The following is a 15787-nucleotide window of genomic DNA, read 5'->3' as shown; positions in this document are numbered from 1 at the left end:
CTTGCGTAACAAACGAAAAGAGGATAGGATCGGAGTCACAGAACTCTTACACATAGAAGAATCACTCGCCACCCGTTTTGTCGCCGTCGCTCGACTCATTGTCACGTGACGTCCGCCATTTTGCTTAGCGGAACTTTTTTGCGTGCAAATCCCAGCAGACGCTATCCACATACAGTGACTGCATGTTGTACCGTGTTTTTCTGACGTTCCGAGACCTTGAGCGAGGCATTAAAATGCCATATTGTGCGGCTGTAAACTGCACAAATCACTTGAAAAAAGGATTTGGAAACAGGTAAGTTTGACACCAAGCCATGATGAGAATAAGAAGTAGTAATTCCCCAAGTAACGTTACAATTAGGCGGATCGGTCGTATGTTGGCTTTCTTGTGAGCGCAGTAGCAAAGGTAGTCCCAGACACTGGATTTTGTGTTTGCCGTCGACATATCTGTTTACCACCAACTACTATGCAAAATAAAAAAGATCAATTAGATCTAGGCCTAATTTAGGCCCTGGGGCTATATTACACTCTGTACGTTGTGAGTTGGGGCAAACAGCTTTGTACATGAAAAAAGTGTAAATTTATGTAAATTTGAGCTTAGGTGTAAACTTTACACGTAGATTTATTCTTGTCTAGGTAGTTAGAGTCACAGTACCAGTGGTGGGACAGTGTCAGTGTCAGTGACAACACTATGGTCGTTTAGATACTAGATTGTCTAGACTGACTGTGTACTCTAGTATTAAAGTAACCCCAGGACATTGCTTTCGCAATATGCAATATTTGTCATACATGTATTTGCGAGACTTGTCTTGCCTACATATTGTTGCCACGCTAACATTTCGTACTATACCATATAGTATGTTTTCACACTCATAAGGATTTCATTTTGAATTGTGCTTGAAGCGAACAAGTGCAAGTGAAATCTTGGATTATAGTTTATACAGTATTGCCTTTGGTATTTTTTTTAATATTCTTGCCAGTGTCCATTATTCATGGTTTTATTTTGCTGCCATATTGTATGCTAAGTGATTGTACATGCATTTGCTTTCATGATATACAATACATGTAGTTGTCTTATTTGTGACACTTGTTTTGCCTACATGTACATACTTTGAGATGCAGAGTGTAGTATGTTTTCACACTCTTTAGATTTCACCTTGAATTTCGTTTGAAGCAAATGGGTGCGTGTGAAATCTTGCATTATACAGATGTTCATGTATTGCCTTTAGTTGATATTGTTATGCCAAGAATGCATTTGATATTCTTGCCCGACAGTGTTCATTCTTTATGGATTTTATGTTGTTGCTATATTGCATGATAGTTGATTATACAGGCATTTGCTTTCGTGATATACAACATTTGTTGTATATCTGTGATACTTGTTTTGCTTACATGTTGCTACCAAATTATGTTTTCATACTACACAGTGTATGGGATAGTGTTTGTTAAACTCATTACTAAGGATTTAATCTTGAATCATGCTGAGCTAAGTACGAGTGAAATCTTACATTTACAAATGTATTGCCTTTAATACTGTTGCCAGGAATGCCTTTGGTGTTCTTTTCAGTGTTCATAATTCGTAGATTTATATTGCCATAGTGCATGCGGATCAACACAATATGTTTTCATACTATACCAAAAGGGCTTTTTACACTTGTAAAATTTTGCTTAGCCCCGGACTAACGGTGGGGCTAAGGGGGGGGGGGGGGCCTTAGCCCCACCGTTGGTACGGGACTATCCTTAGCCCACTTTCTGTTTACACTCGTTTTTGCCAAAGTGGGCTAGCCCCACCGATAGTACGGTACTATCTGGCCCTGCAAAATAGCAGGGGTTAGCACCGCAATTGCGGTGCTAGCACCGCAATTGCGGTGCCAAGCAAGTGAGTGTAAACAGAACGAAAAAATAATCCTGGGCTAAGCGACAGAGACGAAGTCCGACCCTCACTGACCAATCAGAAACGAGGTAATCAAGTGCTGCCGGTGCGTGCGTGTACGTGTACAGTACACAGCGTAATTATGAATATTCATGTGGTTTGGAAAGTCCGGGGCTAAGAAATACGAGTGTAAAAAGGTCAGTTTTCTCCTTAGCCCCGGACAAGAGATAGTACGGGACTAATTGGCAAGTGTAAAAAGCTGAAAAAATTGGTACGGGACTAACGATAGTCCTGGGTCAGAGAAAGTCCGGGGTTAAGAAACACAAGTGTAAAAAGCCCTATAGTGTGTTTTTACACTCATTAGGATTTTCTTTTTGAATCACGCTTGAAGCTATCAAGGGCAAGTGAAATTGTGCACTATATTGATGTATTGCCTTAGATAATCTTGCCAGACAGTGTTCATTATTCATGAATTTTATGTTGTTGCCCTATTGCATGTCCATTATAGATGTATATGCATTTGATTTTGTGATTACAATAGTTGTCACAAATTTGCGACACTGGTGGTCTTGCCTATCATTTGCATAATATGTTCCTGACGCATGTACTGCCTGTGATTATAGCCGCCGTATTAGGTATGATAATGGTACGTGTACTTCAAGCAAATGGTATATCACTTTACTGTGGTTGATTCTCAGCAATCAACTTTGACCTTGATGAATGTCAAATAAATTGTAAAAAATCAGGAAAATTAACTCTGTCCAACTTAACTTTCTGTTTTTTGTGGAAGACAATCTTGAAAGGAGTTCATGCTTGTAATGTGTGTGTGTGAGTGTGTGAATACATATATATATATATATATATATATATATATATATATATATATTATGTATATATATATATATATATATATATATATATACATAGATTATTATACATATATATATATATATATATATATATATATATATATATATATATTGATTGAGTACCAGGTAGTCTACATGTTGGTGCAGCAATATCATGATATCGAAAGTAAAACAGAAACCAATTTCATGTTGATCACCAACAATTTATTTACAGCACACAAATATTTGAGCGATTCACTCTTTCTCAAGTGTTGTTGCAAATCGCTCAAAAATTGGTGTGGTGAAATAAATTGTTGGTGATTAGCATGAACTCGATTTCTGTTTTATTCATGTATACAGATATACAGTGTATACATGCCTATAGGCATATTGCTTCCTATACCAATATGTGCAATAGTGGTAACTACATTGTACTACACACTACTAATGATAATGATAACAGCAGGAATATAGATAATTAAGGTGATGTTGTCTTCCAAATTTCTCATATGTTGAACGAGTGTCAGATGGGGAAGATGTATTACATGATCATATCCACAAATCACTGATTTTTACAACTGGACTGACTGGAAATTTAATTTGACCTGTTTAATGGGAGAAAAATCAAAAGCACGAACACACATCTTCTTACAATATCATTGGAGGGGGAAAAATGCAAGACATAGGGGTGAGAGGGGTATCAGAAAAATGGCAGGACACAGACAAGGACAGGCGCGCGTCTTAGATTATTTTATACCAAAGCAGATCACGTCTCCGAAGTCAAATAGATCTATCCGAAAGGGGAAAAAACACCTGTTTCAATACAGACAACTTTCAGGGAAGAGTGTGAAATAAATAACATAAATGAGTACATGAATCTGTGGTCAACGCTGGATCGAGAAGTACCAGTTTGACAGTTTACAAGTTCAAGTAAATATCAAGGGCTATAGCGGCTGTCATACTGTCCGATCAGTGAGTTGACCGTACCGTACTCGCGAGGAGCTGCGGAGGTACCGCTAAGCAACATGGCGGCGTGTGCACTGAGGCGTCGCATCCGGGGTGCGCGGTGGCGACACCGAGCTCAGCGGGTTGTGAATGGGTATGATTCTTCTATGTGTAAGAGTTCTGTGATCGGAGTGCGCACCGGATCGATCGGGAGCGAGCGGAGGTAGGGAATTGCGCTCGACTGCATGCATGCTCTATTACTTTTCACGTGCTGTAGTTATGTATGTACGGCTCACAGGATAGAAATAATACACACACGGTACCAGTACGCAGCTAGCGCTGAGCACACAGACAGACACCTTATCTTACAGCGTTATTGTGTAAAACCTGGCCTGCTTGTACAAGCTAGTCAAGAGTGTTCTTGGCGGTGCATGGCGGATCACACAAATAATCGCATAGATCTGTAAGTCTTCGACATAGTAGTACGGGCAATTCCTAGTTTTCTTCTTGACGGACCCAATTGCAACTTGAGACGTCTGGTCGAGGAAATCTAGAAAATGATGAATATCTTGGCCCGGTCCCGAGCAGCATCAGCCGGCCTGAGCAGGTTACATCATGCCACTGTGAACGAGGGAGCTGCCGCCGCTGCTTGCGTGGTCACTGCTTGCTACTCAACCTCCAGTGGCGGAATGCCGGTCAGGCAGAAGAGGCAACTTTTTGAAAGTGAACAAAAACTAGTAAGTCGCTTTATACCTACCTAATGATAATTTAGACAGAGAACTTGGTTTCTAGAGCAAATAACATCTGTAAGAACCTTTAGGAGTGAAGGCGGAAGATCTTGAATTCTGTGAATTGGGTCTTCCATCTGAAAATGCAAGTCAATTTCAGTTCGGGAAACCCACTCACAAGGGGGGCCCCTCCTTATAAGTAACCCGTCCCCCTTATAAGTAACCCCGTCCCCCTTATAAGTAACCCCCGGGGCACCCCTTATAAGGAGTCTCCACGCTTTTTTGCAATGCAACGCGAAAATGAAAGGACTGCGGCAATTCGCTTGATTATGTCCATAAAGCTTCACAAGTTTCCTAGTTACTCACGAAATTTGAGCAAAATCGGTTTGAGGCATCATATCTAAAATCATGGATTTAAATGCGATGTCAAACGACCCATGCGAATGCTGAAATGCGAGCGATTACTGGCGTGAGTGTCGCCAGGCGCGGCGGCGCGGCAAATGCTTGAGTGCAGACGTGGCGACTGTGTACATGTACTCAGTCGCCACGTCTGCACTCAAGCATTGCCGCGCCGCCGCGCCTGGCGACACTCGCGCCAGTAATCGCTCGCATTTCAGCATTCGCATGGGTCGTTTGACATCGCATTTAAATCCATGATTTTAGATATGATGCCTCAAACCGATTTTGCTCAAATTTCGTGAGTAACTAGGAAACTTGTGAAGCTTTATGGACATAATCAAGCGAATTGCCGCAGTCCTTTCATTTTCGCGTTGCATTGCAAAAAAGCGTGGAGACTCCTTATAAGGGGTGCCCCGGGGGTTACTTATAAGGGGGACGGGGTTACTTATAAGGGGGACGGGTTACTTATAAGGAGGGGCCCCCCTTGTGAGTGGGTTTCCCGAACTGATTTCTTTGACTGTTGATGGCCGGTGCTGGTGTATGTTATATATTCTAGATCTAGGCCTATACAAGTTTTGTAACCCACAAAAGTGTTCCCTCCCGTGAAACATTTCAGTGTTTATATAGTCACACATAAAGTATAGTAAGTCATGGACTGCCTATTTTTAGATTGACCACCCTTGCCGCAATGGTTTCCTCGCATATAAAATCAAAAGTAAATTTATGTGTGGGACGGGGTGCAATACGCTGGAACATTCAAACATGAATACAGATTAAGAGAAATTAGGGGGATACAGGTAAATAACCTCACAGAACAGGAGGAAAAATAATTGAAGAAAATCCTCATTAGTACACGTAATTATTGTTAACATAAATTTGCCCATTCCACTCGATTTACGTGCTTCTCAATAATGCATGGGAAAATTGAATGGGCAGTTGATTGAAATGATGAGCTTGCGCCCGTGAACAGAAAAAATTGTCACTTGCGTTTGTCGCCGAGAATCCCGCGCGTATGGTACGAGTCAACAGTCTGAGCCTGGGATAGGAATCTGCGGTATTTTCTGCCTCGAGTGGACTGAAATTATGGTGAAACTGAGGGGTATTTTGTAGAAAGATCAAGTCTAAAGGGATTTAATCAAAAAGTGGTTGATGAGTAGTAGGTCCAACTAGATGTATACAGTAGATTAGTCACTCGCTCTTTTCATCTTTTTCACTCCAGCACCACTACCAGGATACGTCGACTGCGCTTCACCCTCGCTACTCAGTATGGACTGCTGTGGGCCGAACACCGTTATCTGTGTCCAGCTGTCGAGTACCGTGCCTGCCAATGGAGAAATGCCTCTCACACTCGTGCTATAGACTCTTTGCAACCTCTGGCTCCTTCCAAGTGAGTTGATTTTTGTCATATTCAAACCTCTATTTTCCCATGCACTAAATAGTAACACATAGCTATTGTAGCTGTAACAAGCCAGCAATAACACTTTGGTTGTTTCCTGCCTTACCCTATTCCCCCCCCCCCCCCCCCCCCCCCAAAAAAAAAAAAAAAAAAAATAAATAAATAAATAAAAAAATAAGAAAGAGAGAGAGAATAAGAGAGAAGGACAAGGTTATGTGTTTTAACAATGACAACAGAATCAAAACTCAAATGTAGTAATGATCATACATAAAGCAAATGGGATTGTGAGAGAAATATGAATAAAACCCTCAAATTGTGATTGATGGAACATGACCCTACAGCTGTACATTTTAGAAAGCAGTAACAACAAACAAATCATGTTGATGCAGGGAACATATTGGTTTCTTACTAATCCAGGGCCCCGTTTTATCAAAAGATGAAATCGATTTAAGATTTTCTCCACACAGCTGCCATAGTCTGACAGTTGAAAACAACTATATAATAAATTTTTACTCTTCATAAAACAGGACCCTGGCTGAAAAGAAGTCTGTAATATAGTGCGGTGAGCTTGTAACATTTAGGTGTACTATCAGCAGGTTGGATTCTAGAGAGTACATGATTACATGTATTTGATGAGAAATTGCAAACTTGTAAGATATGTGTTCCACTGATTCTTTCTGTATTCCTGCAGGCCCTTACCAAGAGCACAGCAATTCTCCCAGATGACAAGCCAGGCATCGTGACTCGAGTCCTAGACTCTGTAGGAATCACAGGGAAACTACGCTACAACCGATTCGTAAGCTCACAAATTTGTTATACGGTCCGGTGAAGGGTGAGAGCAGGACATAGAATAGAATAATTTGGAAAGAAACACAGTGCACCTTCATTGTAACAAAGATGGTTAGAGCAAAATTCTGGTTACAAAGAAGTAAAATTAAGGCCCCAACATTATCCACTCTATGTTTTTTATTAGTTATTTGATCGGTTATAGCGAAATTTTGATACAACAAAGAAAACTGCTGGTCCCGAGGACTTCATTGTAACAGGAGTCCACTGTCATGCATTATTGCGTCCCCAAGTATAGAGCAGGGTTTATCTTTCATGCAAGGTATCCCAGTTGCCTTATCATTATTTTATAGTTAGTGTTTTGACATGATTATTGTAATTTGCTAGAAAATGTCTGTTAGGTAAGTGATAAGATTTTACAGTTGGACTGGCAACATTATCTCACATTGCAACCACATCTATACAGTAAACTACAGTCAAACCTGTCTATAGCGGCCACCCATAGGAAACGGAAAAAGTGGCCGTTATAGACAGGTGGCCGCTATAGACAGGTAATCCATCTTTGTGTACATTGCCTAAATGTATATGTATTATTGTTGTATACATCTATAAACACTTACATGTACATGTACATATGTGTGTACGTATGCACACGTGTGTATCATGCATAAAACAATGTCGGTGTTTATGAAATTGTTGCACAGTAACCGTAGCATGTGCACAGTCATGAAGAAAACTTAACACTAGTGCATTATTGGGACTGAATAAGTGATGAATGCAACGGTGGCGATCACTGAATGTTGCCCAGGAATGACTGGCACGGCTAAAAAGCAGAAAAACACACTGAATTATCGGCTTGGCTACGGCTCCATCAGGTTTCTGGCCGCTATAGACAGGTTAAAATCTACCACGGGAAACAAAATTTGTGGCCGCTGGCCGCGTTAGACAGGTGGCCGCTATACACAGGGTCTTTAACATGGCTTTTGTCTCGGGGGATTTTTCAGTGGCCGCTATAGACAGGTGGCCGCTATAGAGAGGTGGCTGCTAAGGCAGGTTTGACTGTAGTTACAAAGGCTAGCAAGAAATGCTCATTCTGATGTATGATGTATAATAACTCATCCGTGTTTAATCTTGTTCGACAGAAAATGAGGGTAGCTGGACTCAACATGTACAAAGCATGTGCTGATGGTTACAACTTTGAGACTTTCTTCAGAGGTGAGTAGGGAGGAGATTTACTTTTAGAATTGAGGACAGTGAATAGACAATACCCGAATGTTTTAATGCCTTTGCCACAAATTGTCACTGGAGGCATAACGTTTTCAGGTCCGTCTGTCCATTTTTCTGTCCGTAATCAATTTTGTGGACATTGTAACTTCAGAACCGTTCAAAGTATCCAAATGAAACTTGGCATATGTATGAGTGGACGAAGTTGTGCCTATCAACTTTTGGGTACTCATCAACCTTCGGGTGCCCATGCTCAAGGTCACAGGTCAAGGTTAAATTGTTAAAATTTCACTATTCCTCCCATACCTATGCAATGCCAAAACTAGGGAAAGAAAATCATCTACTGAATTGATAAGCCATTGCACTTACAATCTTCAGTTGTTGTAATTTTTTACATTAAAACAATGGAGAAGTCTGATGTGTTCCAAGCCATCACTGCATCTCTCCTGAAAGTCAGGTGAGATGTTCACATTGTTTGAAAGTTGCGGCAACAGTCCTCAGCTCAGGCAGTGAAATATGTTATTTTCTTGTATCCCTTATTTTCCCAACAGCTTGCAACATGCCCGATACACTGTTTTCGTGGTTTCTCATCATGGAACTTCATGTTTGGTAAATATAAAATTTTTGATTTTTGACATCCACCCCCCCCCCCCCCCCCCCCCCCCAACAACACCCCTTCACAGACCAACAAAATTCACTTGCACCATGTCTTAATACTGGGTGTGAGCTATGAGAGAAGAAATAAAAAACAAAAACAAAGACAATGTGATGGTGACCTTCACTTATGTGAGACTAACCAAATCATGATTTCCTTGCCCCTGCTAGTGCTTCATGACTTTGTCTATACTGATAATGTGTGAGAAACATCATGCTTTTGCCACATTTTTCAAAGTTTCATATACAAAATAACTTTCTTCAAACTACAATTGTGGAAATTCTCTTCTCTTTACAAAATGATGAGTACAAGCCAAATTCTATCATGGTCAAATGACCAAGATACCTGTTTCTTCAGAGTGACTACAAATTTATGATAAAAGAAGCTCAACTGCACTTGGAATGATCATGATGTCCTCATTAAATCATTGATATTGTGTGAATATTCACCAAAGTGATTTTCTTTGTTTTCTGAGCTTGTCTCTGTTTCTCAAGAGTGTAGATTCCAACATGAATATCTTTCCTTTGTCTATTGGATCGGATTGTGTCACATAGCTCTATGGGAATAACAAAATGTAAGAAACAACAGGTTAAGATAATCATGTTGTTCTTATAGCTGTAGTGCCTTTGACAAAGTATGCACATTGGATCATTGGAATCATTGTCTTGAGATATCGAACAGAGGGGTATTGACAATGGAAAAATTAATGTGTGCAAAAGGTTCGCTACCATGTCAGGCCCCTTTCCTTAAAAAAAACACCAAAACAGCACAAGTGAAGTACATTGTAGGTCTCCCACCCTCTCCCCCAAAAAACAACCACCAACCAACACAAAGTAGCAATCTGCAATACATTTGTGCGTCACCATCTACTCGTGTACATGGTTAATTTTTGTTCCATGACATTTGCTCCTGCGACAATTGCTCCCATGAAATATCTGCATGCAAGACAAACATAAATTCTACTCACAAATATACCCCTATCCCTAATCCGCATCCTCACCTCAAATTAATCCTAAAACCCCATCACAACCCTAACCCTAAAGTCCTTTTAGAAAATAAGACCAGAGCAATTGTCACAGGAGCAAATGTTGTGTCACCATTAATTTTACAAGTATGCAAAGATGAAAACGAGAAAAACAAAACATTTTCATTATCATTTTTTTGTGTGTGCTTCTTCTCCCTCGCTCTCTCTCACACTCAAACCCTTTGTTGGCCTTTCTATGCAGGCTAGACACTGCACTTTTATACATCACAGTAATTCTTCGACTTTATTTTTGTTTTTGTCTCAATCTGCTTTCTTTCCTCACAGGATGTGCATGGTACGACTGAAGCAGGAGGGACGAGAGGGGAAGTACCTGAGTCACTATCTCATGATAGCAATGTGGCACGACATCCAAGCCAGGGGCAAGCTCATGGGGGTGAGTTTCTTATTAACCAACTTTATTTTTGAAATGTCAACTATTTTTGCCATATTTTGAAAGTAGCTTAAAGTAGTGTAGTGAAAATTGGATGTTACCAGTCCATGATTATTTAACCCACTGCCTGCGATATTAATATCTTGTCCATAGATATTTGTGTGAACTTTGTGTACATTTGACTTATTGGCACACAAAAAGTTAAAGAAAGTTGTGGGCCATTGGGTCAAAGTGCAAGGGTCAATTAAAGGTCAATTGAATATGCTCAAATTCGAAAATTCTTGCTCTCTGAAACAATTTAGCCATTCAAATGAGCCCTACTTGGAGGAATGTATAAATGCTCCACACATTTGTAGTTGTGCCAAACTTTCAAACATGTCATTGCAATTTGTTCTTTATTTAAAGCTGCAGTGGCCCTTCTAACCTGGGTGCTATTATTCAAGTAATTGATTGAGTGAGTGATCATGCTTCTTTATTTCATGGGTAGTAATTCCTTCATTCAATCAGCATTCAGGCATTATTCCGAGTGCAGAGAGTTTTTGCACATTGGTATGACCAATACAGGTGTAGTGATATCTTTGTGAGATTAAATAATAGTCAATAACTAAATGCTCATTACACAAACCACATTTTCTGTTCCTTTCTCTCTGGACTATTACTTGAATTATGTGTCTTTTAATTGATGCAGATTTCTTCAGTGAAGATGAAGGAGGGTTTATCCAAGATGGTAGAGCAGTTCAATGGGGCTTTGTTTGCCTATGACGAGGTGAGTTTGACATGACCAAATTTAATTGATGCCTTAATGCATACACTTGTACCTGTATACTCAAAGGGAGTGTCCATGTCGAGTGAAAAAAAGGTGGATATCATGTGTATGGGTCTGTTAGCTACTAGAATGTGTGTAAAACAGTTGCTTTTGATATGGTAGAATTTATGTGATTCTTGCCATGTGTGGCAATGCTGCACACTTGCACTGGTCCGACGGTCTGGGACCAGTAAAAATCACTGTCGGACCAGTAACTTTTTCAGGAATGGACCAATAAAAAATTGGAAAAACTAGGAACTACTGAAGTCGGACCAGTAGAAAAAATGGGTCAGCATGCAGCCCTGTGTATGGTCATCAGAACTTGTAATTTGCAGTATGGTTAATGGCAAACCTTTCTCTGCACTTTGATGCATGAGAGAATGGTTTCAGTGATAGTGTGTGGTCAGAACGTTCAGTGTTTGGAGTCTGTGCATTTGCTTGTTTGTTTCAAAGAAGATGTGCTCTTTTTTCCACTATCAAAGACTTACACTTACGGATTACTAGAAATATCTTTTGAAATGCCAGAATGAGAGGGTAGAAACTTATTAGTCATTGGATTGTTCTTGATGTGTTGATACAATTAACATCATTATTTCTAGCCTGTGCTTTTAAACCGAGCAAAATTGAGATGAATCAGTGGAGGATTTCTTGTTTCGATCCTTCCATATCAGGGTCTTCTGTCCAGTGACAAAGTACTGGCAGCGGCGCTGTGGCGCAACCTTTTCTTGAGGAATTGTGACGACCCCGAGAGGCTGGCCAACATGGTGGAGTACGTCAGGCAGCAGGTATGTGCAAGGCAGTGTAAGAATTTGGCACACCTACATTCCGTAAGTTGCTGAATAGGAGTTAACCCTATGTAGCTTGGGAAGGGGGGAGGGGGAGGGCGACATAAGGCCTCCCCTCCCCAACATTTCTCACAGTAATTTCAAAATGCATTTTTTTTTCTCTTTGCCAAAATTTTATGAATTCTTTCTTTTACATATTGCGCAATTTTGAGACCCAATTTGCGAAAATCAGGGGAACGCTTGAGGAGGTGTTGCACAATTTCTTGACTGATGTCACTGAAATGTCAGTTTCCAGTGACGTTTGTGTGTACAATGTATAGGTTTTGCAAGAATTATTGTCAGATGAATTTTTTCCCTTCTTTTTCTCAGATTACATCCAATTTGGTTATCATTAACTATTCTGGATGAAATGAAACAATAAAAAACAAGAATGAAAACAGAGAAATACATAAAAACAATAAAATACATGAGAAATTCATTTTGATACCGCAACTTCTTCATGTAAACTCGATTATAATACTACAAAGAATATTTACACTAAAAAATAAATAGCCCATATGAAGCTTCATTTAGAGCATAGATTAGCATAATTCATATAATATTAGAGAATACAAGTTTTGGGGAATAAAATGTTTCCATCTTCAAAAACACAATGTGTGTGTTCAAAAAGTCTACAGGGTGGAAACAGTCATTGATTAAAATACATCAGTAGATGCATAACGTAACTTCAGCAAAGTGATGAAAGTATAGCAACCAACTACAGTGGACTCCCGTTATAACGAAGTCCTCGTTATATCAAAATTTTGTTATAACCGAACAAATAAATAATAAAATAAACAAAAAGCGGATAATTTTGCAACCTGGATTTTCTTTTCGTTGTAACCAGAATTTCGTTATGACTGTGTTCGATATAACGGGATTGCACTGTAATAATGAAAAATCTTGGTGTGACCTCGGGTGTTATTCTGGTCAAATTGTGGCCAGACTCCAACACATGTGAGTTACCAAATGTGTTTGCATAAATTAATGGCACCCTGTCCTCATATAAAAGATTGTTCTCTGTTAAATCAATTGATTGTATTTTATATTTCTCACACCCTTAGATTCAGTACCTTGACAGTTTGGACACTGCCAAGTTCCTCCAGGTTGGACGAATCAAATGGCTTCCTTACAGGGGTGGGGTGCCAGAGGGGGACACGCCCCTCCCCAAGGCAGCATCAGCAGAGGAGGAGCTCAATATTCCTGATGTTGACAAGGTGTCACTCTAGGGGCACGGAGCTAGCGCAGCTTGAAGCTGCCTGTATTGGCAATACATGGGAACCTCTTTATGACAAGCTGCTTCAGACCGCTGTAATATTGTTGTTTCATCAGATATCTTGTTATACTGTATCAGGGATAAAAACAAAAGAATACAGAAGGAATGAGATTTGCAAAATTACCTCATTATATCAGATATCTTGCGGCCCGACCTTGTTATAATGAGGTTCCACTGTTACTCTTAGTATTTATTGAATGTTGGATTGTCAGATGACAAAAATGTGTTGAAAAGTTTGAATGAAACTGGTATCATTCACAAACACTCGAAGCCTGTTGGACATACTGGTACATTCTTTATGTCCAATCAAGGCCCTATATATTTGAATTGCACGCAAAGTATACCAACCCGATTTTCCAGATGGTACTGAGAGCTTCTGAGCTTTCTTCTGTACTGGTCCTACAACCTCTGTCCATCATGCTGATGAGTCTAGAAGTTGCGTTGCCACTGGCTTCATCTGACTACCAGTCTAATCTAGACCAGGGTCCCATTTTATAAAAAGTTGATATGATAGCAATTCCTGCTGGAATGGCAATTGTCATGGTAACGACAAGAATCCAGCTTCCTGATTGGCTGTTGCTATGGGAAGTTGTCATGCCAGCAAGAGTTGCTATCCTGACATCTTTTATGAAATGGGACCCAAAATCTGAATGCAGCTGATGATCTCCCACAAGTTTTAGCAGTTTGCTCTCAACAGATCTTATATTGGCATCAATTTGCTGTGAAACAATTGCTCTAAAACAGGGGTGACTGCTATGAAGCATGACTTCCAGTGTACAAGAGAACATTGTTGTGATGAGCTACATGCTAGGTACCATTATAATTTCCTACTATGGGGAGTCAATAAAAACAAAAGAATATGTTGTAAAGTAACAGGACATGCAAAATAAACCTTGCTATAAATGATTTCTCACTATATCCAACCCTGTTATAACAAAGTACCACTGTATCACATGCAGTCTTGTATTGACCTGAATCTTGCACCAAAGGTATGTGCTCACAGTAGGCACTTCTTGATTTCTGTTCATACCCCCTCAAAAAACACAAACAACCCAAAACAAAACAAAAGACAGGAAGGAATCAGAATGAAGCACAGCACAAAGAAGTTAAATACTCATTCAGAGATATGTGACTTCATTAAACATACAAAATGTAGTCTATCCAGAAATTAACTTGGCCTGCCCATGATTTCTGCAAAGTTGGTCATCCTCTTTCAAGTGTCACAATGTGGTAAAGTTTGCCTTCATCAGAATGTACACTTTGTGAGTGGATGAAGATCCAGTGTTTTCATTTGAAGACAGAGTACAGATCCATAGGTTTTCAATTATAATGGAATATGAATGTCAATTACAGTGCACTCCTGTTATAATGAATTGCTGGCGATTGTCTTTCGTTATATTGAAATTATGTTATAACCAAACAGTGAAGCTGATATATGCAGATGATAATTTGGGGGACCTGAATTTTTAGTTTGTTGTAACGAGAATTTCGTTATAACCGTGTTTGTTATAGCGGGAGTGCACTTTATGAAGGTTGAAGGACAGATGTGTAGCAGTGACCCAAGTCATGTGACTGTAGTTATGAGACCCTAGTCATGTGACTATAGTTATGTGACCCCAGTCATATGACTCCTGATGACAATTGATACTAGATACTTGTACCAACAAGATTCCTTGCTGCATGCCTTGTATCATTACGAGTCACAAAGATTCTTATCTCTGATTAGGCTCAGATTACGCTCCCTCCCTAGAGGTCACGTAAAAACGAAATCAATTTCTAGTGAAATCGAGTCTAATCAAGTTTAACCTCTGCTTTCTGGCACTGTATCATTCAAACTTGTTTTATGTCCACTGCCAGGTATAAACTGTCCATTGAGTTCAGTCCGAGTGCTCGGTATGCAGGTTGAGTGAGATAATATTACAGGGGAAACTCGGTATAACGAACACTGCTATAACGAGATACCGGTTATAACGAGGAAATTTTCTCGGTCCCAAATTTCCTTCCACACAAGTCTATGTAAAATGCTACTCTTATAGCGAGATCGGCTATAACGAAATAACTGCTATACCGAGATAAATTTTGTGACTTCCAAACAAAGAAAAACATAGTAAATCAAACCTGCTATAGCGAGGTAAAGCAAAATGCCTTCAGTAAAGCTTTACTTCGCCTGTGCTATCATCTTCCGAGATTGTAAAGCTTGATGCGCCAAAAACTGTCTTGTATACACATAATCATTTTCTTCAGTGCACTCCAGCTAGCACTGCATGTTGTACGTGTGAAGTGTGTGTGTGCACGCACATTGATACATGCAGGAAATGTGGTGGGACGGCCATATATCATGACGTTTAGCAGGTGTGAGGCAATCTGATGCTGTGATTGGCCTTCTACTTAGGGAATTCCCCGTCTTCACACACTCGCAGTCATAATGTACATACAGAATGTGTCACATACACACACAGCATTGTGCAGACCATATTCAAGCTTTCCACACAACACACACCCATACGATAACCACATACCAATCCACAGACGATCTTGATACAATCGCAAGCTATATAAATTTACAAATTCAAACATCTACAATTAATAAGAAACACATTCTTGATATTGGATTTC

The 15787-nt window shown here is 39.8% G+C and overlaps 1 protein-coding gene across 1 annotated transcript; it reads left to right on the top strand.

Annotated features, from left to right (window-relative positions):
* Positions 1-6049: 6049 nt before the first annotated feature.
* On the top strand, positions 6050-14248 carry LOC139716074 (ubiquinol-cytochrome-c reductase complex assembly factor 1-like). Its single transcript, XM_071627627.1, has 8 exons — positions 6050-6177; positions 6878-6982; positions 8115-8187; positions 8748-8805; positions 10161-10269; positions 10955-11032; positions 11743-11856; positions 12960-14248. The coding sequence occupies exons 1-8, from the start codon at positions 6118-6120 to the stop codon at positions 13122-13124; spliced, it is 762 nt and encodes a 253-aa protein (XP_071483728.1). The 5' UTR covers positions 6050-6117; the 3' UTR covers positions 13125-14248.
* The last annotated feature ends 1539 nt before the right edge of the window (positions 14249-15787 follow it).

This window comes from Diadema antillarum, unplaced genomic scaffold (assembly GCF_040938485.1).
Source record: "Diadema antillarum isolate AM-2024a unplaced genomic scaffold, OU_Dant_1.0 scf00000060, whole genome shotgun sequence".
NCBI classification, from domain to species: domain Eukaryota; kingdom Metazoa; phylum Echinodermata; class Echinoidea; order Diadematoida; family Diadematidae; genus Diadema; species Diadema antillarum.
This window is presented reverse-complemented; position numbering and strand designations above follow the sequence as displayed.

Excerpts from the sequence above, each read along its gene's own strand:
- LOC139716074 (XM_071627627.1), top strand. The coding sequence starts at position 6,118 with ATGGAGAAATGCCTCTCACACTCGTGCTATAGACTCTTTGCAACCTCT. Across the intron at positions 8,188-8,747 it reads CTTTGAGACTTTCTTCAGAG|CTTGCAACATGCCCGATACA; the intron begins GTGAGTAGGGAG and ends TTTTCCCAACAG. Across the intron at positions 8,806-10,160 it reads ATCATGGAACTTCATGTTTG|GATGTGCATGGTACGACTGA; the intron begins GTAAATATAAAA and ends CTTTCCTCACAG.